Here is a 26,637-nt window from a genome sequence, read left to right as displayed (position 1 = left end):
TGTTGAGGTATTTTCTCGGCACACTGAAGGATCGAGAGATGCGATCAGCTCGACCGCCTCAGCATGTTAGCGAGCGCATCCTTTCATATATCTGTTTGTTTCCGTCGATGTGAGCCTAAGGTTTGAGACCGTCCTTTCCATGCTTGTGTGTTTGTTTCCGCGACGCATCCCCACGGTTTTGCGACTAAAGAGGTGCAGGAGTCCCTTTTGTTCGAAACGCACGGCGAAGCGCGGACACGGGAACCGTCTGGCATTTCTTGGAAACCAAGCCTGTGCACGTGTTTGTGTATCAGTGTTTGTGTGCTTCTTCTGTGCGTTTTTCTTGTCTCTGTTTCTAAGTTCGTGGCTTTCAACGGCGCTGAGAAATGCCAAGACTGCAGCACCTAACGATTAAATGCCACCTTCCAGGTGGCGTCTCGCTCTGCTTCTTGGACAACCGGTTGCGGCGACTACGCCGAAGACTACGTTGCGGCAGCCAGGAACAGGTGCCTAAGAGCTAGCTTCCCTCTAAAAGAAGCTATCAACTCAGATGTCAGCACATAACCAGCACACAGTCAGAAGAGCCGCCAAAAATGACACAGGTCGCAATGAACATACAGCGGAGATGCCTCGTTTGACTGAAAGTTTTCTATACATTATTTGACACTTGACAGGAGGTTGTTTTCAACGACGTTCCATGCGTGAGCAATGGGGGCGAAAGTGCTTATTCCATACGCGAATGAGTTGTGGCGAGCTCCGTAGCTTGTGGATGGCAGTATGGCCAATGCCATTAAATTTACGCATGCGGCACCACGCTAGTGGCATGAGAACTTAAGGCACATGCATAGTGACATTAAATGCGCCCGTGTGGCGCGAGCATTGCAATATTGATGGCTGTGAGAAAACAGGGATAAAAATACATCTCAAGGTCAGTAAGCCAGTTAAAGAATAGAAAGGTGGATTTTCCCCAATAGCCTAGAAAGGCATGACCTAAATATTTGGATCAGGTAAGGGCGATAGTGAATAACTGTTTGCTAACTGAGTGATTGTCAGAGCAAAATAAATGCTTCTAAATGCATAAACTGTGATCTAGCACATAACTTCTGAGCCCTAAAACACAAATCTTATGCCTTGGACCTTACAAAATTCCGATTCCGCAGTACGCGAGCAGTGACTCGAACGTCCTGTGCAGACTCGGTGCTAGGATAATAATTGGTTGTTTTTTTTTGGGGGGGGGGGGGAAGGAAATGGCGCAGTATCTGTCTCATATATCGTTGGACACCTGAACCGCGCCGTAAGGAAAGGGTAAAGGAGGGAGTGAAAGAAGAAAGGAAGAGAGAGGTGTGGTAGTGGAGGGCTCCGGAATATTTTCGGCCACCTGGGGATCTTTAACGTGCACTGACATCGCACAGCACACGGGCGCCTTAGCATTTTTCCTCCATAAAAACGCAGCCGCCGCGGTCGGGTTCGAACCCGGAAACTCCGGATCAGTAGTCGAGTGCCCTAACCACTGAGCCACCGCTGCGGGGCTCGGAGCTAGGGACAGAAACAGATTCGTGCTGCTCGTGTGTTCGCGCCGTGAAGGCTGCCGATGATGCTTCGCTTCTCTTGTTCAAGCAACACGCTCGGAAACACTTTTTTTTTCACGTTTTCGAGAATTTGTCGAGAACTGCTGCCGTGCACAACGCATGCGGCGAGGACGATGTGCTTGCACAGCGACTGCGAAATGCCTGTTTTTCGTTTTGAGCGCGTGGCTCCTCGGCTTCATTGTGTTGGGGTCTTTTCGCAAGAGGGGCACTCGATTTGTTTAGCGCAATGGTACACACGTTCGTCGTTGCGATTACACGCACATATATCACTCGCACGTGGGAAGACAGTGTCTAAGGGAAGCGTGGCGAGCACCTGCACACTTTCCAAGAACAGCGCGACGCGCTGTTTATGAGCGATACATTGCAAAATGCAGCGCGTACAACATAGTTGGCGTATTACTGTGCAGTGCGACCAAACAGCGTACACGGGCGCAATAATATCTGATGCGCAGTACTGAACGCTAACCGCTGTCCCGTATGTGAGAGGTAGGCACGCTTCATTTTACGGTGCAAGGATACCGCGTCGGCGCTTCGTAAAGCCCATCCCTCCCGCTGAAGATCCAAGCAGGTTGCAGCAGTGGGTTAACTCAGGAGATTACCAAGTCCGGAAGAGTATCCTGGACCCCCTCGAGTACTCCGTGTCTAAACCTCGGGCAGCCGTCATTTGCAAGAGGTCTGCCACCAGCGAACTACTTGGAGAAATTGCACTTCTCTCTCTGCTATGGGGCAGAGGTTGTTGTCATGAGAGCTGCAACCTTAATGCGATGCTGTGACGTTGAAAGTAGCCAAATTTGAAGAGCAGAGCACTGCATGATAATGGCTGTGAAACGAATTTCTGCCCCTAAACAATTCGTACGAACATGCGTGCAGTACTACGATGTCCTGCATCGATGGCTGCCCCCGCATATTTTGCGCGCATCCAGGGCGCTTTCTATTATTAATTGCAGGCTAATTACAACAGCTGCTGTGGGTTTGCGGGGAGTTTGCGGCTCGTCCGCCGGAGAAGGAAAAGATTGTTCTGGAACAAACTCGAATGCGCCCCCCCCCTTCTCCCGGCGACCTTGCGAAGCGGTGTTCCAGGTTAAAACAGCGTGTTGCATGACGTTATTCAGTTCCATAGTTCAGGCTTCGCACAGCGAAGTGAGCAGGCCCCGTCTTTCGGGAGTCGTGAGGTGCGAGCACTGAGCTCAAGTGTTACTTATTGTGGGAAATTTGGTAGCTGAGTATTCAGCGTTGAGTCAGCTTTGGTAGCTGAGTACAAAGCTTCTGTTACTTTTCTGTGTATCTATTCCTGTACCGTTTTTGAAGTCTTACAACGTCCAGCTCCACTGTTTATCCGTGCGTTGTCTGTCCATCGTCTGCAAGTCTGCGAGACTACGAGTCCTACGCTAAATCAACATGCGCCTCTAAGTAGCTAGGCGGAAGAAAAGACCTGTCTGTACTCGCTCCTTGTCTCGAAAGTTTTTCGTCGCTTTTATATTGGGCGCGACCGAGGGGAACAGTGATTCTGACTTGCGACGCCGTCGAGTAGTTCAATTCTTTATGGACGCAAGTCAGTCCAGTGAACTGTTTTCGAGTGCCACACCAGCCTGCCCTTTTTTCAACATTTTTCGCGACTGCAGTTCGTATCGCCTACGACAATATTCGCAAAGATAGTTGAACGAGGTATCCATCTGGTCGGATAACTAATCTTCAAAAGTGGTTTTTTGTGACTTCTTATAGTGTATTGATATAAAAAATTGTATTGCATAAAATGAAACGTCATGTATACAGAGCATCCCACGAAACTTGAGCCAGTGATCAATAGAAAATTAGGTAATTTGCTAAAATTTAGAGCGAATCAGTATTCTAAGGAGTTTTCCTTTTTCCTCATATACCAAGTTGTTCTTTAAGGCCAATAATTAACTTTCGAATCAGTGAGGACGTCGGGAATTCAGGCAGGGAGAAAATCGTAGAATATAAGAAATCCCCAAAGCGCAATATGGGAACTGCCATCTTTACTATCGAGTAGTTCCACGTTGAACAATGCGTGAGATTCTGGAGATGTAACATCTCGAACGCACGCGCAAAAAAAATTGTTGATTTCATACTTTCACATAGAGTCTCATTGCAGAAGCTACGCGAGGCACCTTGTCGGGTCGTGACCGAGTGAAATCTTGTTTCGTCATACTACTGCCGCTGCTTCACGGGCAGCGCCATTTGCCACTGCACTCGTGCCCTTTGAATGGAGTCCCAAAGGGGAACTTACACTTCCAGCGAGCAGCCCTGAGGTTTCTCCATTCTGTGTCCGTCTCGCAGCAATTGGAAGAGCTTCTCAATGGGCACAGACGGATACGGCGTGCCGCCCAGCGTCATGATCTCCCACAGAAGGATGCCGTAAGACCACCTGCAGTTGCATCGGCGCAAGCAGAGAAAGTGCGTTTGTAACTGACATGCGAAGACATCTTGAAGGTTCAAGTTCTCACAACGGAAGCCTGCGCTGACGCCTCTTACTAGCCTGAGCATAGCCACCGTCAACTGCATCGCAATCCTTGTGTCGTCACCGCTTGGCTTGCGTATACGTAAAAGAGTAAAAAAAAAGACTGTTCAGGGGTGCTGTTTAGGAGAACATGATCATTGACAGGATCATTTTGCGTTCACTTGCCTGTTCCGTTTAATTGCGTGTTGTAGTTAACTTAGTGCTGCGACTCTGAGTCTACATGGACATTATAAGCCTAAGATAGAATCTTTCTTTTGGGGCGTTTATTATCTATATATTTATAAACGCGCTCGAGCGGTTGTGGAAGTTTTCTGCCGGGGTGGTTGGGGTTACATACGTTACATATACTTACACATCACTCTGTGGGGTGTAGACCCTGTCAAAGAGGGATTCCGGAGCCATCCATTTGACAGGCAGAAGTCCCTACGCAACGAGAAGGCACATAAGACACATCAGTGATGCCAGGGCCGGTGCGCCCTCCATGTCGATGGGATGACCACACGGACAATGACACTTACGCCCGATTTCTTCTTGTAGTAGTCAATATTGTGCAGGTCACGTGCGAGACCGAAGTCGGCGATCTTCATCACGTTGTTCTCCACGACGAGCACGTTCCTTGCTGCCAGGTCACGGTGAATGCACTGCGCGAAAAAGAATCGAAATTCAGACGGGGTGAAGTGAAGGACAGCGTGCACGATGGCCGTTTTACGTGAACGGCGTGTGGAATACGAACAAGGTCTCGATATTCAGTGTTATGTGGTATCACAACAGAGGCTTTATTCTCAATGCGTGGGGTCAGCTAGCTGCTCTTTTATGAATGACACCGTTATTTAGTTAAGCAGCCTGGTTTCAAGACAGCAGCCGTGGTGGAACGATGACACACTTCTAGCAGACAGAAAGAATGAAGACGCTGTGGAACGCGACGATCTTGTCCATCGTTCAACACGTGTCTGCGGATGCGGCGACATCCCAAGGGGCGTATTTCAACCCGTGTGGCTTGCCTTTTTAGAGGCGAGGTACTCCATCCCGCGAGCGACTTGGTACGCGAACGAGACCAGGTCCTTGTGCGTCAACGTCTTTGGTTTCAAGTCAGCCCCAATGGCTTCCTCGTAACCAGAGCTCGGACGGCGGGTGCGCAAGAAGTCGCGGAGGTTTCCGTGGGCGGCGTACTCGACGATGACGTGAAGTGGGCCTGCAGAAGGAACAACGCCAGATGGGCCACAGTGATTGTCAACTTCACGTAGCACTTCTACACTGTGACTATGCACGTAACGCGCAAAATGCTGGCATAAGCTCTAGTTGATAGTAACATCTTGCGCGGTTGTCAATGGCGGTGCTCCAGGGCGATTAGCGAAATACGTCAGTGGGAGGTCTGCGATTATTTCCTAATCTGCTGACGTTTAACAAGTGACAAGCCCTAAGCGCCAAGCACCTCGGTCGGTTACAATTAACGCTCTGCCACCACGCCGACGTTGCGTCGCCGCGTATCGAACAAGACTCTGACTGCAGGCAGTGCAAGTTCGGCGTCTACTGTGCGTTCAGAGCAAAGCCGGCAGACTACACTGTCATCATGGTCGCACAATCTCCCACTGCCCACTCGATTAGCCGGTCTGGTGACGAGCCCGCAACGACGACTCGTCGGTAGGGTTTAGGAAGTAGTTATACTTGCCGTCTTGCGTGCAGCATCCAAGCAAGTTGATGATGTTGATGTGCTTTCCGATGGTCTTCATAACCTCCATCTCGGAAACGAGGTCGGCCATTTCGCTGTCGGTATGACCATCTGCAAAACGAAACGCAACGGTTTGGTAGAGGAAAAAACAGGTAAAGAGGTAAAGAGCTAGCGTTTACTACAGTCAGAACTGAAGAATGCAGCGGCGAATGTCTCTCAAAGGGGGCTCTCCAGCCAACGGCGTCGTCCAAGACACGGGCCTTGGTACTCAGCTTCTTTTCAACTTCCCCTCTTAACCCTTCCGCTCCCCTAGCCCTAACAAATAAAAAGCCGTGAGGAGTGGGTTGTTCGTTGTTCGGGCTAGGAAAATCGAAGCTTTCGAAGAATGATGTACATCATCTACATAGTGGCTGCATTCTTCACGAAATCAGAATTTGTAAAGGAGTATATAGTTTGTACCACTTGGTTCCATATTGCTGGTGGAAAACACTGCGCACAACAAACGCATGGGCACGGAGATTCAGGTAGACGTAAGTACCATGTCAGCACTTGTGTCGGTGTGCCTCCCTGTGTATGGTTGCTTGCTGAGCTAGCTGATTGATTGTAGCTTATGTGAGAGCGCGAATAACATCAAGGAAGGGACGATGACAGAGGCCGAGCGATAAAAGCGCTCTTTTCACTCTGTCTCTGTCGACGTCCTTTCCCAAATGTTATTCAAGCTCTAACATAAGCTCCCTGTGTACTTAGGTCTTAGCTGTGCGCGGTGCTCTCTACCAGAAGTTTCAATTTGAACTCTCATACGATTTGCATGCAGCTAAAAAATATGCAGTGATGAGTAAGAAAAAGTATCCAGTTGTGCATTAACTGAGCTCGCATTCCGCCTTCTGGAGACAGGAAGTGTTCCCACCTTTGAGCATTTTGACGGCCACAATTGTCGGTCCTTCCTTGTCGCCGAGGCCGTGGGCCTCCGCCTTGACCACTTGGCCGAAAGCTCCTTCTCCCAAATGCTTGCCCAGGATCAACCTGTAGAGTTAGAGCCACAAGTTGTAACTCAGTAATAACGACAATAATAAATGGCCATTGGAAAAAGAAAGGGTCAGCAACTGCCTCATTCAGGGTGGCCATCCGAACCACGCCATGAAGGAAAGTGAAAGAAGGAAGACAGAAAGAGGCGCCGCAGTGGACGGCTGCTCGTTCACAAGCACTGGCATCGCACAGCATGCGGGCGTCGTTTGCATTTCGCCGACATGCGGCCACCGTACACTGCACAACCACTTAAGGTGTTTCTGTGTGCGCGCACCTCCAAACCAGGTTCGTAGACGAATTTCATCCAGCGTGCGCTCACATAGACCGAACAGAGGACTGGACTGTATGCAGGAACCTCCTGAAGAGATTTGAAACTGACATGGTTGGGCGCGTAAGATTTTTCCACGGTTCTGCCTTTTAGCGCTTAGCACGACTTCTTCGTGAAAATTAAACGGTTGACAGCACAAGGGCGTCCAAAAAAGAAAAAGAAAATTCGTAACTACGTATGTGTTAATTTTTTTGCTGTCTGTGTACAGGAAACATGTGCCGTAAATATTGCTTTAACATCTTTTTTTTTGCATTTCTCGTGCGCCCCTTTTTGCCGCAATAAGCTACCTTTGCGGCAAAAGTACTGACGTTTCTAGTGGTTCTATGAAGCCCTTCACACGCCCGCGGGGCAGAGCACGCGGTATAGCGGAACAATAACACCGTGAATATATTCGCATCTCAATGCAGCTCTGTAGGCGGCATAGCGTAATTATACTTCGGACCAATTCGGGTAGGGCTAAGAGTGTCCCACACACGTGGGAATGGAACCGTTGCATGTTTCTGTGCACCTTCGAATCGAACAATGGTTGCCGCGTACCTTTCCCTAGGAAATTCCCAGTTAGGGTCCAAAGGCAACTCGTATTCGCACACGGTGTTCAGCTCCGACGGCAGGAAACCGCTCTGGTGGTCGATCTTGACAAGTGGTGCAATGAATGAGTCTTCGTAGTGTCCAGAATCCTGTGGGAATAGGAGCGTAGTTCAGATTAGTTTTCTTGCAGCTGCGTCTCTAGCTTGCGGCTATAAGCGAGAACGTGGGGACCTACATCTTCATAAGTTCCACGTGAGCACACGGAGTATCTGTTCCTTGGTGCCATAGGGAGATACACAACATACACAAACAGTGTGTCCTTCACTCGTGCACTGCTGATTTTGGCGCAAAATGAGCTTCTGCGACTGAAGTCAAATTGAAGCCTGCAAGTGTACGTCGCAGTTTGCCTTCGAGAGCTGCTAAAGAATGTGGGAGGCACTGGAGGGCTTAACTCACCGAAATCTGGCGTTCGAGGATGACCTTCTTGCGGACGACCATGTGCTGCTTCTGGGCCAGGTCGAGCTTTTTCTGCTGCAGCGACAGCATGGCGGAGCGGCGGATGAGAATCGTGGCGACGGCCACCACTGCGCTCACGACCAGCACGATGGCCAGCGCCAGCATCCACGGATGTTTGAGCAGCGTAAGCGCGAATCTGGACTTCTCCGGTTGTGGCACTGCGTGTGAGCCATTGGTCTTTTTTTATATATGGGGTCATCGCCAAGACCCTCGCCTGAAGTGCTTTCTCTGCTCACTCAAAACTGACATTCCAAAAACAAAATTGGAATCAGCTTCAGACCATATGGAATCAGCTGGATTACAACTAATTCCAAATATATATTTACAAGTTCCAAACGAGTTTTTTCGACTGGGTACGCGCGCCTTGCACGAATGGCGTGGCTAGAACCGGCAGCAGCAAGGACACGCCCAGATTTCTTGGACATCAATTTTAATTGTGAGCCAACTGCAGAATATTGCAAGGGACTGTTATGAACATATTGATGGGAGTGGTCAAACCTTCCGATGCATAGCAAAACCTTGCTTTTAAAGTTGCTCCTGCGCTCGCACAAAGTGTTAAAGACTGCCATACAAAACTAATGGGGTGAGTTTCTGACAATAAGTAGCATAAAACTACAAGCGACCAAAGATGGGATCTGTGGATATATTGATTGTTATGGTGGTGCAATCTTACGACGTGCAAAAAAAAAATGCGTTCATAAACAACTTCTCGTTGAAAAATGAGCCTCTCCAGAATTTCTGAGTATACAGTTTTCGGTTCTTCGCTTCGAATGTGGGAACTAACCCTTAATTTGTCAGCAGTTCATGGATAAATTAGCAATTACGCCTGGCCTTCCCATTTCCCAAAATTTAGCACGTTCATCCCTTCGCACGTGTCGGCTTCGCCTGGCGCCAGTAATCAAGTCTTAATGGTCGAGAAAATGCGAAATTCATGAGCGGCTGCGCCAATCAATACATTTTTGCACTATAGACGCTTTGCATGCTTGCCCAGCGCGTTTCAAAGGTCTAGCCTAGTTCCTCACTCGCCTCTTCCCGCTTAAGCCTGGAGCCACGACAGCAAGTTTCATTTCATTTATTTCATCCTTAAAGGCTCGAAGGCATTACATAAGGAGGGGCTTACAAATGGTTTTGTGTATATGCACTCATGATGAAAACATAGGCACAATGAACTTAACACTGGAACTGTAAACCATAAAAAAGGGTAAAATAAGGAGGATCAAGCGGTTACAAAAACGGTAAGCAAAAAATGAAAAAAGCACAAAAATACAGGGAAACGACAGGAAAAAGTACAGGGCAAAACAGGTTCACGTGTTCTGAAAATGACTAGTGAGTTTCTCGTGAAATGTTTTGCGATCGTTGCATGAAACTATGTCGTTTGACAGGGCATTCCAATGGGTTATTGCGTCAGGAAAAAAAGAACTGCTCATTGCTAAAGTACGGCTCTTGATGCTGGCTATGGGGTGGCTGTGGCTGAGGCGACTGGAAGTTCGGATCGGTGGTTTCAGCAGGGGGTGTATTGACGTCGGATGGTAAAAAAAGCTGTGTAGTAGGCAATGGCGTGATATAATGCGGCATGACGCAAGTGTGGGGAGGGAGATAGAACGTTTGAGTGCAGTGATGCTAATTTCTTTTGTATATTCAGAGGTGACAAAACGGGTCGCACGGTTTTGGATAGCCTCAAGTTCGGCGGTGAGGTAGGCTTGAGAGGGATGCCAGATGGATGATGCAAATTCAAGTTTGGGACGAACAAATGTTAGGTAAGCAAGTTTTTTTACTTCGGGAGATGCTGACTTGAGGTTACGTCGTAGATAACCTAAGACACGGGAGGCATCGGAACATATTCTTTGGACATGGTTTACCCAAGATAGTGAAGATGTCAGATGCAATCCGAGATACTTACATAACGTTGTTGGGACAATCGGGACTGAGTTAATATTGTATGAATGATGAATAACTGCGCGTTTGCGAGAGAACGACAACAGTTGGCATTTATCAAGGTTTAAAGGCATCAGCCATGTGTCGCACCATGTAACTATTGTGTCGATATCTTTTTGGAGGAGGTGACTATCGGTGGGATCACGAAGGGGGCTGTATATTACACAGTCATCCACGAACAGTCTTAATTTGGTGCTTGTGTTTAATGGAAGCTCGTTGATGTAAATGAGGAATAGCAGTGGGGATAAGCCGGCCACCTGGGGGACACCTGATGATACATCTGTAAGAGATGAGCGGTAACCATTGGATGAAGTGAATTGCATGCGCCCATTTCAGAAATGATCAATCCAGGTTATTAGGTTATGAGGAATGCCTGGGGAGGAGAGTTTTGCGAGCAGGTGCGAATAAGAAACACGGTCGAAGGCTTTGGAAAAGTCTAAGAAAATGGCGTCTATTTGAAGGTTATTGTCCATAAACTGTGGGATGTCATGAGTGAATTCGGCCAACTGTGTTTCACAGGAATAGTGTTTTCGAAAACCGTGTTGGTGGGGATGAAAGAAGTTAACTTAATCTAGATGGCTCATTAAGTTTGACGCTGTAACATGTTCAAGTAATTTTGAAGGAGTGCTGGTTAACGAAATGGGACGATAGTTGGAAGGATTTGTGCGGTCCCCTTTCTTAAATATTGGAATGATTTCAGCTATCTTCCAGTCATCTGGGACTTCTCCGGATTCCAATGATTGGGTAAAAATTAGATGCAGGATTAGGCTTGAGACTGAACTAGTATTTTTCAGGAGTTTACTGTTTATATTATCGCAGCCAGCTGATGATGAAGTTTGAGAGAACTGATTATGTTCGCTATTCCTGCCGGTGTGACTGTGACTTGTGGCATGGGTATTGCAGCGATGGCTGGCAAAAAATTTGGGCTGCTAGTTGCTGAGAAGAACACTGAACAGAAGTAATTATTAAGGACTGCCGCACACTTATTACTGTCTATGGGCTCACGGTCAGCGTTAAGAAGCTCAATTCTACAGGATCGCAGTTCGGGGGAAAGAATATGCCAGAATTTATTAGGGTTTGTTTGGAGGATGGAATGTAAGTCGGAAGAAAAAAACTTCAATTTGGCGGAAACTAATTTTTCATTGTATTCTTTAGCGCATTGATTTAGCGCATTGAGTTACAGTACCTTGGTAGGTTATTACAAAGCATAGCGCCGCACGTGCGTTGTTAGAAGCTCATGCAACTTCTCAAAGCTATGTAACATCTAGCGTCTCTCTTATTATACCGAAAAGAAAGCGCTGACATTTTGAATACTTCGAACTAAATGGCGGAAAGTGAATAATAATAATAATAATAATAATAATAATAATAATAATAATAATAATAATAATAATAATAATAATAATAATAATAATAATAATAATAATAATAATAATAATAATAATAATAAATGTTCTTTGGGGAAAGGAAATTGCGCAGTATCGGTCTCATATATCGTTGGACACCTGAACCGCGCCGCAAGGGAAGGGATAAAGGAGGGAGTGAAAGAAGAAAGGAAGAAAGAGGTGCCGTAGTGGAGGGCTCCGGGATAATTTCGGCCACCTGGGGATCTTTAACGTGCACTGACATCGCACAGCACACGGACGCCTTAGCGTTTTGCCTCCATAAAAACGCAGCCGCCGTGGTTGGGTTAGAACCTGGGAACTCCGGATCAGTAGCCGAGCGCCCTAACCGCTGAGCCACCGCGGCGGGTCAACGGCGGAAAGTGAAGAAACACTATTTTCCACAAATGTAACCTGAGTGCGCACCGGAACTCATCATTTGAGGCTTTGGCATCTGTTATCGGGGCCTACAGCTAACATGCAAGAAATCGACCAATGTAGACATGGGGGCTTGTGGTACTCACATGGCTTAACACTCAAATAGCCGCTCTTGCTGCTGATGCCAACGCTATTGCCAACCAGACAAGTGTACCAGCCTTCGTCGTCCAAGGTCACGTTTTCGATCACGAGGATTCGAGGATCTGTGCTTTCATTCGCACTCTGTGGGATGAAGGCAAAAACAACGTCGTGACAAAGAAAATATAAAGAAGCGCAGGAAGAGAACATGCTTTCAAATTGTTGTTCCCGCACGCACACACGTATGCCTAAGGCGCCCGCATTACATCTGCTGTACTCACCGATTCCTTTTTTTTTCAAAGGAAGAGTGAGCAGGAAAAGACAAACAGCCATGTCATGCACTCGAACGCTCCGTGTAAAGTTGCCCGAAATGCCCGTCCAGCTGCTCACCTGAACGATGCTGACGTAAGGCGTTGTCTCGAGGTCATCCTGGAACCACGAGCCGTTGACAGAGTAGTGTCGCAGCCAGCTGACGTGCGGCTGCAGGTCGCTTATGAAGCGGCACTCGAGCTGCGCCTGCTGTCCAACGTATAATGTCTTGTTCTCGAAGAAGTCTTCGTAAAAGGTTGGCCGGAGAGGGATTCGTTCTGCAAGCGCCAATGACGTGCTAAGCTCAAGGTCTGCACATGCAGCGTGGCATGACGACATAATTCTCTGGTATTTTCTGCAGGCATTCGTTTTATTGCGAGGACAAAAAAGAGAGAGAAAGCACCTCTGCCTACTGAAAACCACACAAAGAAGCAATGTTTGTCGCTTTTTAAAGCGCAGGCCAAAGTCACTCCAGCGGCTACATAGGAAAGTGTGTTACTTCTCTGCAGCTGGCGACACTTGTAGGTCAAAGAACATTCCTGAATTGCTGCTGAAACGTATTCTGACACACGTATACACGCAAGTTTGCTTTGCTATGGGTCATCAGGGAGAGAGAGAGAGAGAAGTTATGTACTAACCTTTTATTTCAACTCTATAGGTGTATCTGACGTTGCCGAGAGAATTGACGGCTATGCAGGTGTAGTTGCCAGCATCCGACACCATAACGTCATTCATCCGCAGCTTCTGTTTCCTGTAAGTAATCTGAGCAGAGTTCGATTCAGTTAGACCCTCATTCCCACGCCGAACTGAAAACAAGTTAGACAACAAGACTTCAGAACTCTCATACAGGCGTTCCGGCTCGTGTCGCTGACGAAACTAGCATTGCCTTCGGTGGCATGCTAATATTGACGGCTGCATTTCATTTCATCGATTCTCCTTTCATAATCTTTGAGGCACCGTGTTTTCGCTGTACAAAAATTTTTCAGCGTTGTGTTTAAATGTGTTGCATTTATCCACATTCTTCTTTTGTTTCAGTGGCTTAAATGTGTGGTCTACGTGAAGTAAATAGCTGTCAAAAGCGAGCTAAAATAGAAATTACTCGTAGCCGTTTTCTCGACGTGTCACCTGTCGGCCACACAACGTCACATGTGCCGTACTAAGCGGCTGCTGTGTTACAGAACAGTTGATAGGAAACGAAGGTAAAACCGTTAAACGTAAGTGCCGAATAGCAAGCAGACAGGCACATAATTTTATGAAGCCGGCGAGGCTTATCACAGATTCGCGTGCACCGGCGCTGCATGAAACTGCACACTCTTGACGCCACGTTTAGGATGTGTTCTTCTTTTTTAGCCATCACCGGTCAACGCGGTCCGCTATTGTCACCTTCCCTGCCGCTTTAATAGGGTAAGAACCGGGTGAACGTTCTGGCGGCTTTCCGCTTTCATTTTAAAATCGTCTGTGAATGTTATTTGCTCAGCATTGTTCCTCCTCAAAGTCGCACTAACATTTTCAAACACTCCTGTTTGCGGTGGGCTCTGAGCTGTACCATTCAGCCTCCGGCGGGCCGGAAGGCAGCTCCTTATTAAAAGTGGTAGTCTGGACCGCGTACCTTTTTTCCCAGCAGCCGCGTGGGCCGCTGATCGTTCTTGAGCCACGTGATGTTCGCCGGAGGATTGCTTTTGACGATGCACGGCAGCACCAGATTGCTTCCAGCCAGCTGCACCACCAGGTGAGGGTTCACCTTCGCGAGCGTAGGCGGCTCTGCAATACGAGCAAGTGGCGCAGTCAAGCTGCAGCAGAGCGCATCGAGAGCTTGCCAAGCTTCATTTCGGAAAATTGGCATTGATGCATTGATCGTGGCTGCAGCTTTATCCTTTTCTCGGAAAGCACCCTGAGTGGAATTCTTTCATTTATCTTCTTTCATTTACAGAGTAATTTCCGCTAGAGCTATATAATCTCTGGGCAAATGAAGGGGTCCATGTAATGGCTCTTTCGTATCCATTCGATTTGAACACAAATGCTGACTTTATTTTGTGCTAAAATTTGCTAGGGCGACCTTTCCTTACCTGCTGTAAGGCGAGTTCAAACAACGCTGGCGCCGGTATTGTTCGATGCTAGAATAACCCTGCAGTTGGAAGACGTTCAAAGGCAACTTGGGGCTTCGCTACTTGCATCGCGGATATTGCAGTGGGGGCAAAATTCTCGCCATTCACTTCCAGACTCTATAAAGCTGCGTGAAAGCGTTCCTATTCCACGTTTAATGCTCCCCAATGCTGATGGAGTTTCCGCAGGTGCCGCATTAAACACCGCTCTGCCCAAGTGCCTCACCTGCAGCGCGTCCGTACAGACGAGCAAGAGGGAGTCGTTTAGCTGGCTTTTCCGTGAGATCCTCCGTTTCGTCGATGGAGGGTATGGTGACTGCGCTTGCGTTTCTTGTGTGCAGGATGTTGTCTCGGCCCCTCGCTTGGTCTGCAGAAACAACTTCTGAAGAAAAGAGAACGGCGATCTTTCAGTTTCGCAAACCTCTGTGGCTGCTTGCGAGGAAGGATATGACGAAAAACGGAAGCATATGCTACGCGCATGCCTCGTTTCCTTCTTTCAGCCTGTTGCTGTTGCGCTATTCTCTCCACTTGCGTGGAGCATTCGCCAACCGCTACCAGCGAACACCCTGCTAACGTGTCTACCAACGCATTTTTCCAGCACCCGTCTCGTTTTTTACACTTTCTTGAACGCGAATTCTTCTTATCGGCGCTCAGCGCTGTCGCAAACGCGTCATTGAGAAGGGTTGCCTACAGTGACATCGTAATAGGGCGACAGCTACACCGCAACGCTTAAGCTTTTCTATATCAATAGCATGAGTGCCTGCAGGGTGTGGCAAAAGTTCAAAGTATCGCAGCATGCATGAACCTTAAAGGGGCTCTGAAACATGTTCTGAGGTGAGTGCATAAACTCGCTCATTCCCTACATTCTCTCGTCATGAGCACCTGAGCCAAATAATACACTTCTACACGCAGCAGAGAACCCACAATCGCGCGCGAAAGTTGGCGACTCCTTCCAGGTTATTTTTGATGCTCGCGCGCTCCTCCGTCGCACGCTGCCGCGTAATTCTGATCAGACATGGCTATTGGTGGCATTCTTTCGTGCGTTAAGCAGCTACCATGGTTGCGGCTGGTCAGCAGCGTCGCTCTGGAGGGTCAGGAAGCTCCGCCCATCGAAGAATTCCCGGGGGGGGGGGGGGGGAGCGCTGACCTTTGAGCGTGCAAAAATTGACGAGAGGAAGGAGACGGAAAAGCGCAAAGACAATGAAATTCAAATTTTGACTGCAGATAACTCAGCTTCTACAAGTGGCATTAAAGAAATTCTTGCTGCAGGAAATTCGTGAAGCTACGTCCTTTAAAATTCCAGGAATAACGCACCTTTATTGAGAGCCCCATTCAGAGCCCTTTCAAGCAATCCGCAGACATTAGCTTCCAACTCGAAGGCTCGCTCATATCAAAAATCTGCTCATCGTCGATTTGTTAGTCTGGCCCTCTGAATAGCTGCCGCGATCTGGATTACTGCCGGATAAGGCTAGCGCTCTATCAGACGCAGCAACTTTGCTGCTAGCAGGTTCACGGAAGCAAAGGCGTCTACAAGGCTCCAAGGAATCGGAAGCCTCCCATGATACAAGTCGCTCCAACAGTGCGTCGTCGTCCATTAGAAGCAAAAGACTCTGGGAGATGGCGATTCCGCTTCGAGCTTTACGAGCCAAAAGAAAAAGCGCACACGATCTGCTCTGCAGTGTTGTGGGCTGCGAGCGTTTCGGCGGGCGTTCTCGCTGCCAGCCTGACGATGCAGTAATTTAGGTCTCGAAATGAGGTGCACCCAACAGAGTTCACCTGTGAGGCTGTGCTATGTTGGGTTCACGAACGGGCCATAAGAGTTGCCCTCGAAAACTTGATTACTGTTAACCAGCCTGCCAATTAACACTATTCACCTCATGTCCGCCAACATTACTGTGCCGCAGAGGCCATCTTCGTAACTCAAACAGCCTATTCTCAGAAATGAGTGGCGGGCTTCCCTGAGACACCTGGCATATCTGATTTGCTGCGGCCACCACCACCGCATCTTTCGGTGGTGCGAGGTTTCCGCTCAAAAAAAAAAAAGTGGAGATGACGACGTTTAGTCTCAGTTCTCCGCTCCTTCAGTTGCGACGCCACTGTTGTGCCACTGTCAGGAGGAAGCCACTGGAAATAAACCGAGCGCAGTTCGAGCGGGCCGCAGCATTCACTTTTTAAACAGGCGTCGGCCCCGAAATGGCGCCGGCGATGAAGGAGCCGCCATGATGCCGAAGCAGTGCAGGCTGCCCGCGGCAGCGCGAACGCGTCATTGCTGACGCAGTGCTGGCGGCCGAGGCACGCGCCCTGCCGAGGGCGCGGGCGTAAGCGAGGACGGCTCCACATCTGCTGCCGTCTTTAGCCTTTCGAAGCGGTGCGCTTGCTCTCGTGCCCTTCAGGTATTTAATGCACGAGACTGCGGCACAGTGCAGAGTGCAAATAATCTCAATTTCGATTCGACTCTGGTAGAGATCACACGCGCTTAATTCGTTCTTCTTTAATCGCGCCGCATGCATATGTCGGCGCTAATTCGAATGACCAGGTTTGCAAGCACAGTATATGGGCTCCATCTTTGGTCATGATCACGGCGTAAGATATCTATGTGGAGCCATAACATGTTAAATGCACTGGACGCCAGCAGCCAGATGAAGTACCACTCTATAGCACCTCCAAACCGGGCCTGCAAACGCAGCGTCTTCTATCGGCCGAGTGGCGAAACTTGACCGGCAGAAGCAAGAACACCCATGAACTATCTCGTTGCCATAAAAAACGGATGCTAGTGCCCCGTGCTTGTTTCTGGGGTTTTGCCAGTCGGCCACCGGTCAGCGCATCTACGCCATACACGTGCGGTAAGTGCATTTAGTTTTTATTTATTTTTTGATAAAGGAGGGGGGCTGAAATGAACACTGTATCGGGCGTGCAGTCATCTCGTCATCTCGTGGTGGTGCCGATACACGAACTAAGGTACTTTTTCTGCATACGGCGCAGGCCACTGTGTCCCCACCTATACGGGGTGTTTCATCTATGGCTTTCCAAAATTTTTAAAAGTAGGCTTTTTGAGTTAGAGGAGCGCTTTTATCGACATAGCATTGTCAACGGTGTAGTACATCAGAAAACAACTAAGACGTGCCAATTAGCAGCTGGTTAACTAATATTGAATAGTTAACTTCTGTACTACTGTTAGGCTCCTTAAATATTTAGAGGCGTGTAGCCGACCATAAGTAATATTCTTATCAGTTCTTAGAATTCCGAAAACGCGATTACTTTCGGCGCTGTGGCCCAACAGATTTTGGCTATTTCGACGAGTTACGTGCACTGGAGAGTTTGCTTTCTCTGCAAGCTTCTTCAAAGCGCATGTATTCTGGCGCGATGTAGCCGGAATGTAGCCGCGATGTAGCCGATGTAGCGCGATGGAGCCGGAAGACGAGAATCGGCGCCGAATATGATTTCTCCACATGCACGGTGATGCCCCTGTACTAACGACTGCGCCTGGTTATTTTCTGTAACCGCGATAACGTCATGGTCCATAAATGCATAACAGCGTGTTAGCGCTGTCATGCTGACTGACAGCACACGGAGTGCTGCAGAGAAGCAACGACGGCACGACAAGAAAGAAGCCACACAGGGGCAGCACCGAAAAGGCAGGGATCAGAGCTCGATCGCGAAACGAACAACCCTAAGAGTGTGCTTACCCACTAGCACGGTGAAGTTCTTCCAGGCCACGCCATCGTCGTTGGAAGCCTTGCAGAAGTAGCGTCCGGCATCGCGCGGCTGCGCGTTCTGGATGACCAGCGCGTGCCGAGATTGGCGGACGTTGTCGCGCGCAGGCGTCACTTCGCTCTCGCCGTGATACCAGGCCACGTGGGGCCGCGGCTGGCCCGAGGCGGCGCAGCGCAGCCGCACCGTGTCGCCGGGCATCACCTCGTAGACTGTCTTCTCGTTGTCCTTCTTGATGACCGGAGGGCCTGCGGATGCAACCAACCAGTCAGTCTCGCTTAAAAGGGTATACATCTAGCTTCCGAGTGCATACATAGTGCTACTTCAGTCACCTCCCTGCGTGTGCGCGAATGGAAGTGCGTCCCCAATATACCTTAAACCACCACTGGATCTACAAGAGGCACTGAGAAGGCTGAAGACTGTGGATTCCATTGGAAGAATTTCAAAGGCGCTTGCCGTGATTCTTGGCAAACGGTTAACTGCAGCGCGCTAATCAATCACCGCGCGCTACGCCGCACTGCCACGAATTGCACAAGCTGGTACTCCTTCGCTAACACTTAAACCTATTCGGATCCGACATGGTGTCTGCACCACGGCGCATAAATAGAGTAGCTAAAAGCGCTTTAGTTGGGTATCGACTCTTGGCTGAACGACATTCCGACTCGGAGACCCCCATTTCTCCTTAAGCGGCTACCACTTCCAGGGACATAGCCCTAACGGCAGAATTTGCCTTCTCTCTCAGTTCTTTACTCGGTGAAGCGATCCTCCCCTCCTCCCCCCCCCCCCCCCCCTGCAGAAGAGGCGCCCTGCAGCCCCGCTGCTTATCCGCCGCACTCTGCCAAAGCTTCGCCGCGCCCATCAGCGTTTGTTCCAGCCCGCTGAGTCCACACATCAGCAGCGCACGCGCGCGTCGTTGTCGGCGAGCCACGCTGACAGCCCTGGCCGCGGCTGTAATTAGTCGAGTCCATCCCTGGGTTGCGTAATGTAAATCTGCTTGCCTTTCGCCCATGCGGGGCCAAACACGGGGCGTGTCGCACCAAGGCAGGAAGTGCGCGCGCCTGAGCGTTTATTCGGAATGCATGTTTTTAAGCGATGTTTATTGCCTCAGGGCATAAAAACTATAAAGTGAGAGATGAGTAAGATGCTTAAATAAATGAAAAAAGGTGGGCTCATTTGATGAAATCGAGAAGTGAACGATGATATGGGCCCTGTGGCCAGGCAATATAGCAATCCGGATTGTCCGGTGACAGTCCCACTGCCGCCAGGTGCCGAATTCTCGTCGGCTTCAGCGTCGGGCAGTCCCACAACAGGTGGTAGATATCCGCCTCACAGTCTCTGTATTCCGAGTTGCATCCTGCGGTTCAGGGACCCGCTGCTGCAACCTGCCGGCAAGGTTATCGGGCGTAGCGCAGAATTTGCGCTGGCGCCAAGGAAAAGACAAAAATGGGCACCACCTCGGCGGAGAGAGTAATGATAGGTGAGCGCAGCGAGAAGCCAGGGAGTAAAATAGAAAAAATAAAATAAGGAAAGGTGCAAGCTGGCATGATCAGCCAGTTCCTAAAATGGCGTCGTTCGCACGACCCGACGCTGTTATTCCTTCCACGATTCGCTGGAAATGCACATATTCTGCAAGGAAGCCGAGAGTCGCGTTCTTCGATAAGAGAGGGGGGAAAAAAATAAAACGCGCATACGCTATGTCGCAAGCAAAAAGTAGCCTTGTGTTAGTATTACACTGATACAGAATGATAAAAGCCGCCTCATAAGGAGAGGTCGTCGCAGGGCAAAAGGCGACCTGCTTCAACCTCCCAAGTCGTTCGGGTACCTTCAGAGGGAACTGACGCTGCTTGCGATACATCACTCTCTTGTAGGCGCCGTCATGCATAGCGGCATTGGAACTAAGGCTGACTGGGAGAAGTCCTGGGCATCTAAAGAACCCTTTGACACTCACTGGCGGGTCCAGTCCATCAGGACACACAACTTGTCGCACATCTTGTCGATGTGCCAAGTGAAAATAATTTAGTGCTGACTAAACGCCAGCGAAGTCAGAAATAGCTTTGAAATTCCACACATGCACGAACGCTTAAACTGCGCATTATGACGATTAGATAACTCTACATGACCATAAGATGACTTAGGATGACCATATATGGCGCACTCTCTGCCAGCTAGCGTGCTCATGCGGCAAATGACCATTCTCATTGGGGACAAGATAAAAGCTTTTGGAAGACACTGTCGTTTTATTGAAACCGTCGCATTCAAGATCCCTTCTGTCACTAAAAGGCGCACTAGTTACTCGCCGCCCTGTCGGCACCGTTTTCTGTTATGACATGCTGCTTCTGCGATGACTTCGCCATTTCTAACGCCGCTAGAACGGCACGAGCAACAAGGAATTGCGATAAAATGAGGCGAGGAGGCATCGGAGTATAACTAGCTGGGTGTCATTGGTTTTTACGGTCGCGAATCTCATCCACCTCTGTTGGCGCCAGTCACAACGTATCAAAAGGTTTTCGCGTAGAGCGCGACACTTCCTTCGTCACTAAAGATCCATGGCCTGCGAGGCTCCTCGAAGCAGAACTGAACACGGCCTCAGCTGAGTCGGATGAGCTGTTGGTGGGCTGTGCATTGCCAAGTGCTGGACGGGAAGGCCACTGAAAGCTCGCTCTAACTATGAGCTTTAACATTGGGGGGGGGGGGGGGAGGGGGGGTCGGACTTGACGTCCGGGCGCCTCGATGTCTCTGCTTCTTGGCGAGGGTCACCGTCAGTGTCGAAGGTGATCCCTGCGCCGAAGACTTGGAGAGGGGGGGGGGGAATCCTGCAGCCTGGGCTCCGGTTTCTACGACCGCAGAGACCCAAGCGGGCAACGTGGCCGCTTCCTGCCATTACTTGACAGCGCCGGTAGAGTTACGGCACCGGCATCGCCGTTTAGCACAGGTCTGCGCGCTACACCTCGAAGCTGCTTCTGGCTCGGGGCGCGTGTCTCGGCGACCATGAATCAGGGCCCTGCAGCCGTAATTCATCATCATCATCATCAGCCTTACTACACCCACTGCAGGGCAAAGGCCTCTCCCATGTCTCTCCAATTAACCCTATCCTTTGCCAGCTGCATCCACCCTTTGCCTGCAAACTTCTTAATCTCATCCGCCCATCTAACCTTCTGCCGCCCCCTGCTACGCTTACTTTCTCTTGGAACCCACTCCGTTACCCTTAAAGACCAGCGGTTATCTTGCCTTCGCATTACATGCCCTGCCCAAGCCCATTTCTTTCTCTTGATTTCGACTAGGATGTCATTAACCCGTGTTTTTTCCCTCACCCACTCTGCCCGCTTCCGATCTCTTAACGTTACACCTATCATTTTTCTTTCCATGGCTCGCTGCGTTGTCCTTAACTTAAGCTGAACTCTTTTCGTTAGCCTCCACGTTTCTGCCCCGTAGGTGAGTACTGGTAAGATTATGCTGTTGTACACTTTCCTCTTGAGGGAAATTGGTAAACTGCCCCTCATGATCTGCGAGAATTTGCCATATGCGCTCCATCCCATTCTTATCCTTCTAGTTATCTCCCTCTCATGATCCGGATCAGCTGTCACTACCTGCCCTAAGTAGACGTATTCCGGCACAATTTCTAGGCTCTCGCTGCCAATTGTGAACTGTTGTTTCCTTGCTAGGCTGTTGAACATTACCTTGGTTTTCTGCATGTTAATTTTTAGACCCATCGATCTGCTCTGCCTGTCTAACTCGTTGATCATGATTTGCAGTTCACCTCCTGAGTGACTCAGCAAGGCAATGTCATCAGCAAATCTCAGATTATTTAGGTATTCTTCATTTATTCTTATTCCCAACTGTTCCCAATTCAGGCCTCGAAATACCTCCTGCAAACATGCGGTGAACAGCATTGGCGAGATCGTGTCTCCTTGCCTGACGCCCTTCCTTATTGGAATTTTATTGCTGACTTTATGGAGGACTATAGTAGCTGTGCAGTTGCTATATATATCTTCCAGTATTTTGACATAAGGCTCTTCTACCCCCTGATTACGCAATGCCTGTATGACTGCTGAGGTTTCCACTGAGTCGAATGCTTTCTCGTAATCAATGAAAGCTATATATAGAGTTTGGTTCATTTCTCTATAACCTGATTGATAGTGTGAATATGATCTATTGTGGAATATCCTTTACGAAAGCCTGCCTGATCATTTGGTTGATTAAAGTCTAACGTTGCCCTTACTCTATTAGCGATTACCTTAGTAAATACTTTGTAGGCAACGGATAGTAAGCTGATCGGCCTGTAATTTTTCAAGTCCTTGGCATCTCCCTTCTTATGAATTAAGATAATGTTTGCATTCTTCCAAGCTTCTGGTACAGTCGAGGTCAGAAAGCATTGCGTATACAGGGTGGCTAGTTTTTCTAGCACGATGTCCCCTCTCTCCTTCAACAGATCTGCTGTTACCTGGCCCTCCAAAGCTGCTTTTCCCTTTTTCATTGCTTCTAAGGCTTTCTTTACCTCATCTTTCGTTACTGGCGGGATGACGCATTGCTTTGCACTGCTGTCTTTCACATTAACCCTCTGATTACATTGGCTGCTGTACAGGTCTGTGTAGAACTCTTCAGCTACGTTAACTATCTTATCCATATTGCTAATGACATTGCCATGCTTGTCTCTTAATGCATACATCTGGTTTTTACCTACGCCTAGTTTCCTCTTCACTGTTTTAAGGCTACCTCCGTTCTTTATAGCATGCTCGATTCTCTCCATATTAAACTTACTTATGTCGGCTACCTTGCGCTTATTTATTAACTTTGATAGCTCCGTTAGTTCTATTCTATCGGTAGTGTTAGATGCCTTCATGTTTTGGCGCTTCTTAATCAGATCTTTCGTCACCTGAGATAGCTTCCCGGTATCTTTTCGAACTGTCCTACCGCCTACTTCTACTGCGCACTCCGTAATTATTGATGTCAGGTTATCGTGCATTGAATGAACATCAAGATCATCTTCCTCAGTTAAAGCCGAGTATCTGTTTTGCAGCGCTATCCTAAACTCCTGTGCGTTCCCTCTTACGGCTAACTCTTTAATGGTCTTCTTCTTCGCTAGCTTCTTCCGTTCCCTCTTCAAGTCTAAGCTAATTCTAGACCTTACCATTCTATGGTCGCTGCAACGCACCCTTCCGAGGACGGCCACATCCTGAATGATGCCCGGTTTAGCGCATAGTATGAAGTCGATTTCATTTTTAATCTCACCATTGGGGCTCTTCCAGGTCCACTTCCTGTTTTCTCGTTTGCGGAAGAAGGTATTCATGATCCGTAAATTATTTCTATCCGCGAATTCGACTAATAACTCTCCCCTGCTATTTCTAGAGCCTATCCCATAGTCACCTACCGCGTGGTCGTCAGCCTGCTTCTTGCCCACCTTCGCATTGAAGTCGCCCATCAGTACTGTGTACTGCGATTTTACTCTATTCATTGCTCGTCAATTCGCCGCTCGTCAATGGCGAGCGGAGCGCGCATATAAGCGCCGGGCTCCTTTACACCGTTTCGGGATTTATGCCGGCGCGCGGACCGAATGGGGTTTGTTGTCGGTCCGCGGAGGCGTGGCCATTTGACGGCGTGCGCACGGCTCGAGTCGAGAGGCGAGTTAATTTTGGCCTCGCGGCGGGCACAAAGCCCTTTTCCGGGATTACCCGGCGCGCCCTTTAGGCATCTCGCCTCGCGCAGTCTGACGCAGCTTCGTCAGCGGGGCCACAGCGCCTTCCCGCCGCCTATTTTGGCCCCGCCGTTCTAATTAATTTCAGGTCTTGCACGTCTCCACGGCGAGGACCGCTGATCACGGCTTTGAAGAGACCACGGGATCGAAGCCCCACGACTGCAAGCAGCAGCTAGCAGGTGCGCTCTGACGTGCCGCACTTGTCTGAGAGACAAGGAAAGCCGAATCCTTCCCGCGTGCGAAGCGCACTCTTTTTGCTGCGCTGCTGCTGAAGGGAAGGAAGAAATTGCGAAAAGGGATCGACACGGAGCAAAAGAGGCAAACGTCCGGACGCTGACACCTGTCGGAAGCGAGAGCAAATAACGTTTTTAGGAGAACCATGCGCAGAACAAGTCCGTGCTCGAAATACCCCGAGGAAATTAAATTTTCTCTCCTGAAGCAGAGATAAGAGTTTAGCCGGGGCTTTCGTCTTATAAACTTTCGTCACATTCCTACCATCGTCTGGAAAAGATGCTGCCGGTTTTTACGCCGTCGAAAAGTGTGAGGTGAAACGAGAAAGAACTGTATTTATAGCTCTCCCAAAATAAGTAGCACAGCAGCGTACAACTAGAAAGAAAACCAGTCAAAAGTTTTATGACAGATGACTTCTTTATCAAAACGGCCGCGGTTTAAAGAGAGCAAATCAAGCGCGGGTGAGGCGTCGAGACGCGAAAATAATAAAAAGGAGGCAAAATACCAACTCAAAGACAGGAATCTTTGGGAATGAAAAACTTCACCTCACGTTTTCCACCCACGTTTAATCCCGCGTGTCGTCCAGGATCTTTGTTTGAAGTGACGAGTTTTACTATTGACTGAAGGAAGCTTTCATGTCTGACCAGGTGAACGTAGAAGTACGTTCAAAATGTACACCGAAGAAGTCTCAGGCTCGCTACGCGATGCACGGAAAATTTGGTTGACTGAAACTGTCTTTAAATGACGCTTTGAAATGCAGTTCTTCACGTACGAGACCCTTTGTCGCGTGGCTAAAACGATCGCGCAGCTGCGTCGCTTTGAGGCCGATGCCATGAACGATGCATATCGAATACAAAGCGCAGTCGCTTGATTCATTACTAGCAGGATTGCTTAGCTAACGGTTACTGAGGGGTGGCCAGTACCAATTTTTGAAATCGGAACCTAGCACCAAAATCTACCTATTTCGATATTAACACCCTCGCTTTTTACAAATTAAAAATCAAGAAGGGGAGACGCTGGGTTCATATTATTCCTTTGTGTTAATGACTACTTGGCTGATTAGATGTGTCATTCGGCCACTTTCCGTGTTTCGGTCACAGCAGTACACCGTATTTACCCGATTGTAACGTGAGGGTCTACTCTGCGGGCGGATAAAGGTAAACACGAACGTAACGCACTTTTATTTTCGGAAAAAAAACTCGCGTTACATTCGAAAAAATGCGGTACTAAGTTTACATAGAACCCCTCATCATTTTTTGTCGCTCAGAGGGTAGAGTCGTACTCATAAGAAACAGCAGGCCTCACAAGAGCCTGAACCTACCTTCTGACGAGGCGAAACAGAACAGGCTGATGAAAGTGAGGACTCCTAGGCGGAAGCGACACATGGTCCGTTGGTACAGGCTCCTCGCTCAGCTGATCATGCCCTAGGTCTCTGCGAAGAGCAATAGAGAACAAGGAAAGAACGAGGTAAGTAGGAAACAAGCAATGGACCGCACTCGCAACATTCCATATCATCGCACCCGCCCAAAGGACGGAGCCAGAACAGAAGAGCAGCTTTAACTGCAGTACATTGCCGACATCACACCTGAGGCCAGCAGTTTCTCAAAACACGCACTGAAAGATTGCCGTGCGCACAATATTCGGCCACCTGTGGGCAGTTCCCCAAAATTTGTTCAATTATCAGAAGCAAACGGAGGCACCTACGAGCACATTGGAAGATGATCGTGTCGCAAATGGCTCGAGGATTTCATAATAAACAACCACAACTGTCATGATTTTCACACATATATGAGTAAAAAGATCCGCTGGTCGCGCTGCAATTGATATATTCTGGTTCATTCGGAATTTTCTATATAAAAACAAATATCAGTGTGTCTCAGGAAGTTTAAACAAGGGAGGAAACCACTACAACAGAGCAAGATACTCTCGCACGAAAACCATGTCAACTGTCTTTGGCGGTAAGGAAAGGGCCATTTAACGAGAACACGTGTATGTGCTCCCTCATCTACGCTTGCTTTCCGTGCTGTAATTATTTACTGAGAAAAGACGCGGGCCGACCACCGAGTTCACGCAGCCTGGTCGCTGTTTGTGCGTCGTGCCAGAAGGATTTGGCAGGAACTCATAACCGTGTTCAACCGGTGTAAGGGCGCGTGTGCACTCTCCGGGACTTGACCGAACGTGACAAAAAGACAATGCAAGCATGTATTCCCTGCCAAGCGTATTCGGCAGCATCGGAGAGCGTCTGATGTTTTCTCAACTGCACGACGACGGTTCGCAGCGCCCCCACACTCGATGTGCCGACCGGATTGCTGGCCGAGGTGACGCGATAAATCGTTCGCGCGGCAAAACGACGGCGCTGCGTGAGGCCGGCGAGCGTCCACTGCACGCTGGTCCGCGAGGCACCGGGGAAACAAGCACGGGCGCCGATAGGGATCGCAGGGCGCCTCTCGGGGTGGCGCCTTATCTGCCGCGCTCTGGGCGCCTGCCTCTCGTTCCCGGAGCAGCATAATGGAACCTTGGGAGCTGTCAGCGCCCGCTTGCGAGCATCCATCGACAGAGCGATACTGCGGCGAGGTGGCGTGCTTCGGAGGGCTGAGGAAGGCGCCGTCTTCGCAACCGCCCTGGCGGCGGGGTGACGAAGGCCA

At 49.1% G+C, this 26,637-nt stretch overlaps 1 protein-coding gene across 1 annotated transcript in view; it reads right to left on the bottom strand.

Annotated features, from left to right (window-relative positions):
- The window catches only part of LOC144112883 (fibroblast growth factor receptor 4-like), a 32,791-nt gene extending 7,357 nt beyond the window's left edge, over positions 1-25,434 (bottom strand). Inside the window, exons 1-15 of the mRNA XM_077645706.1 lie at positions 25,314-25,434; positions 18,045-18,317; positions 14,631-14,740; positions 13,866-14,021; positions 12,895-13,018; positions 12,338-12,534; positions 11,956-12,091; positions 8,055-8,272; positions 7,608-7,747; positions 6,624-6,739; positions 5,717-5,827; positions 5,049-5,239; positions 4,566-4,688; positions 4,400-4,470; positions 3,817-3,954 (exon numbers count right to left, since the gene is read on the bottom strand). Of these exons, the coding sequence (XP_077501832.1) occupies positions 3,817-3,954; positions 4,400-4,470; positions 4,566-4,688; positions 5,049-5,239; positions 5,717-5,827; positions 6,624-6,739; positions 7,608-7,747; positions 8,055-8,272; positions 11,956-12,091; positions 12,338-12,534; positions 12,895-13,018; positions 13,866-14,021; positions 14,631-14,740; positions 18,045-18,317; positions 25,314-25,377 (2,168 nt within the window). The 5' untranslated portion in view covers positions 25,378-25,434. The remainder of the gene's footprint in view (positions 1-3,816; positions 3,955-4,399; positions 4,471-4,565; positions 4,689-5,048; positions 5,240-5,716; positions 5,828-6,623; positions 6,740-7,607; positions 7,748-8,054; positions 8,273-11,955; positions 12,092-12,337; positions 12,535-12,894; positions 13,019-13,865; positions 14,022-14,630; positions 14,741-18,044; positions 18,318-25,313) is intronic.
- Positions 25,435-26,637: the final 1,203 nt, after the last annotated feature.

This window comes from Amblyomma americanum, chromosome 1 (genome assembly GCF_052857255.1).
Source record: "Amblyomma americanum isolate KBUSLIRL-KWMA chromosome 1, ASM5285725v1, whole genome shotgun sequence".
NCBI lineage: Eukaryota > Metazoa > Arthropoda > Arachnida > Ixodida > Ixodidae > Amblyomma > Amblyomma americanum.
Note: the sequence above shows the minus strand (reverse complement) of the source record. Positions and strands in the feature narration are given on the sequence as shown.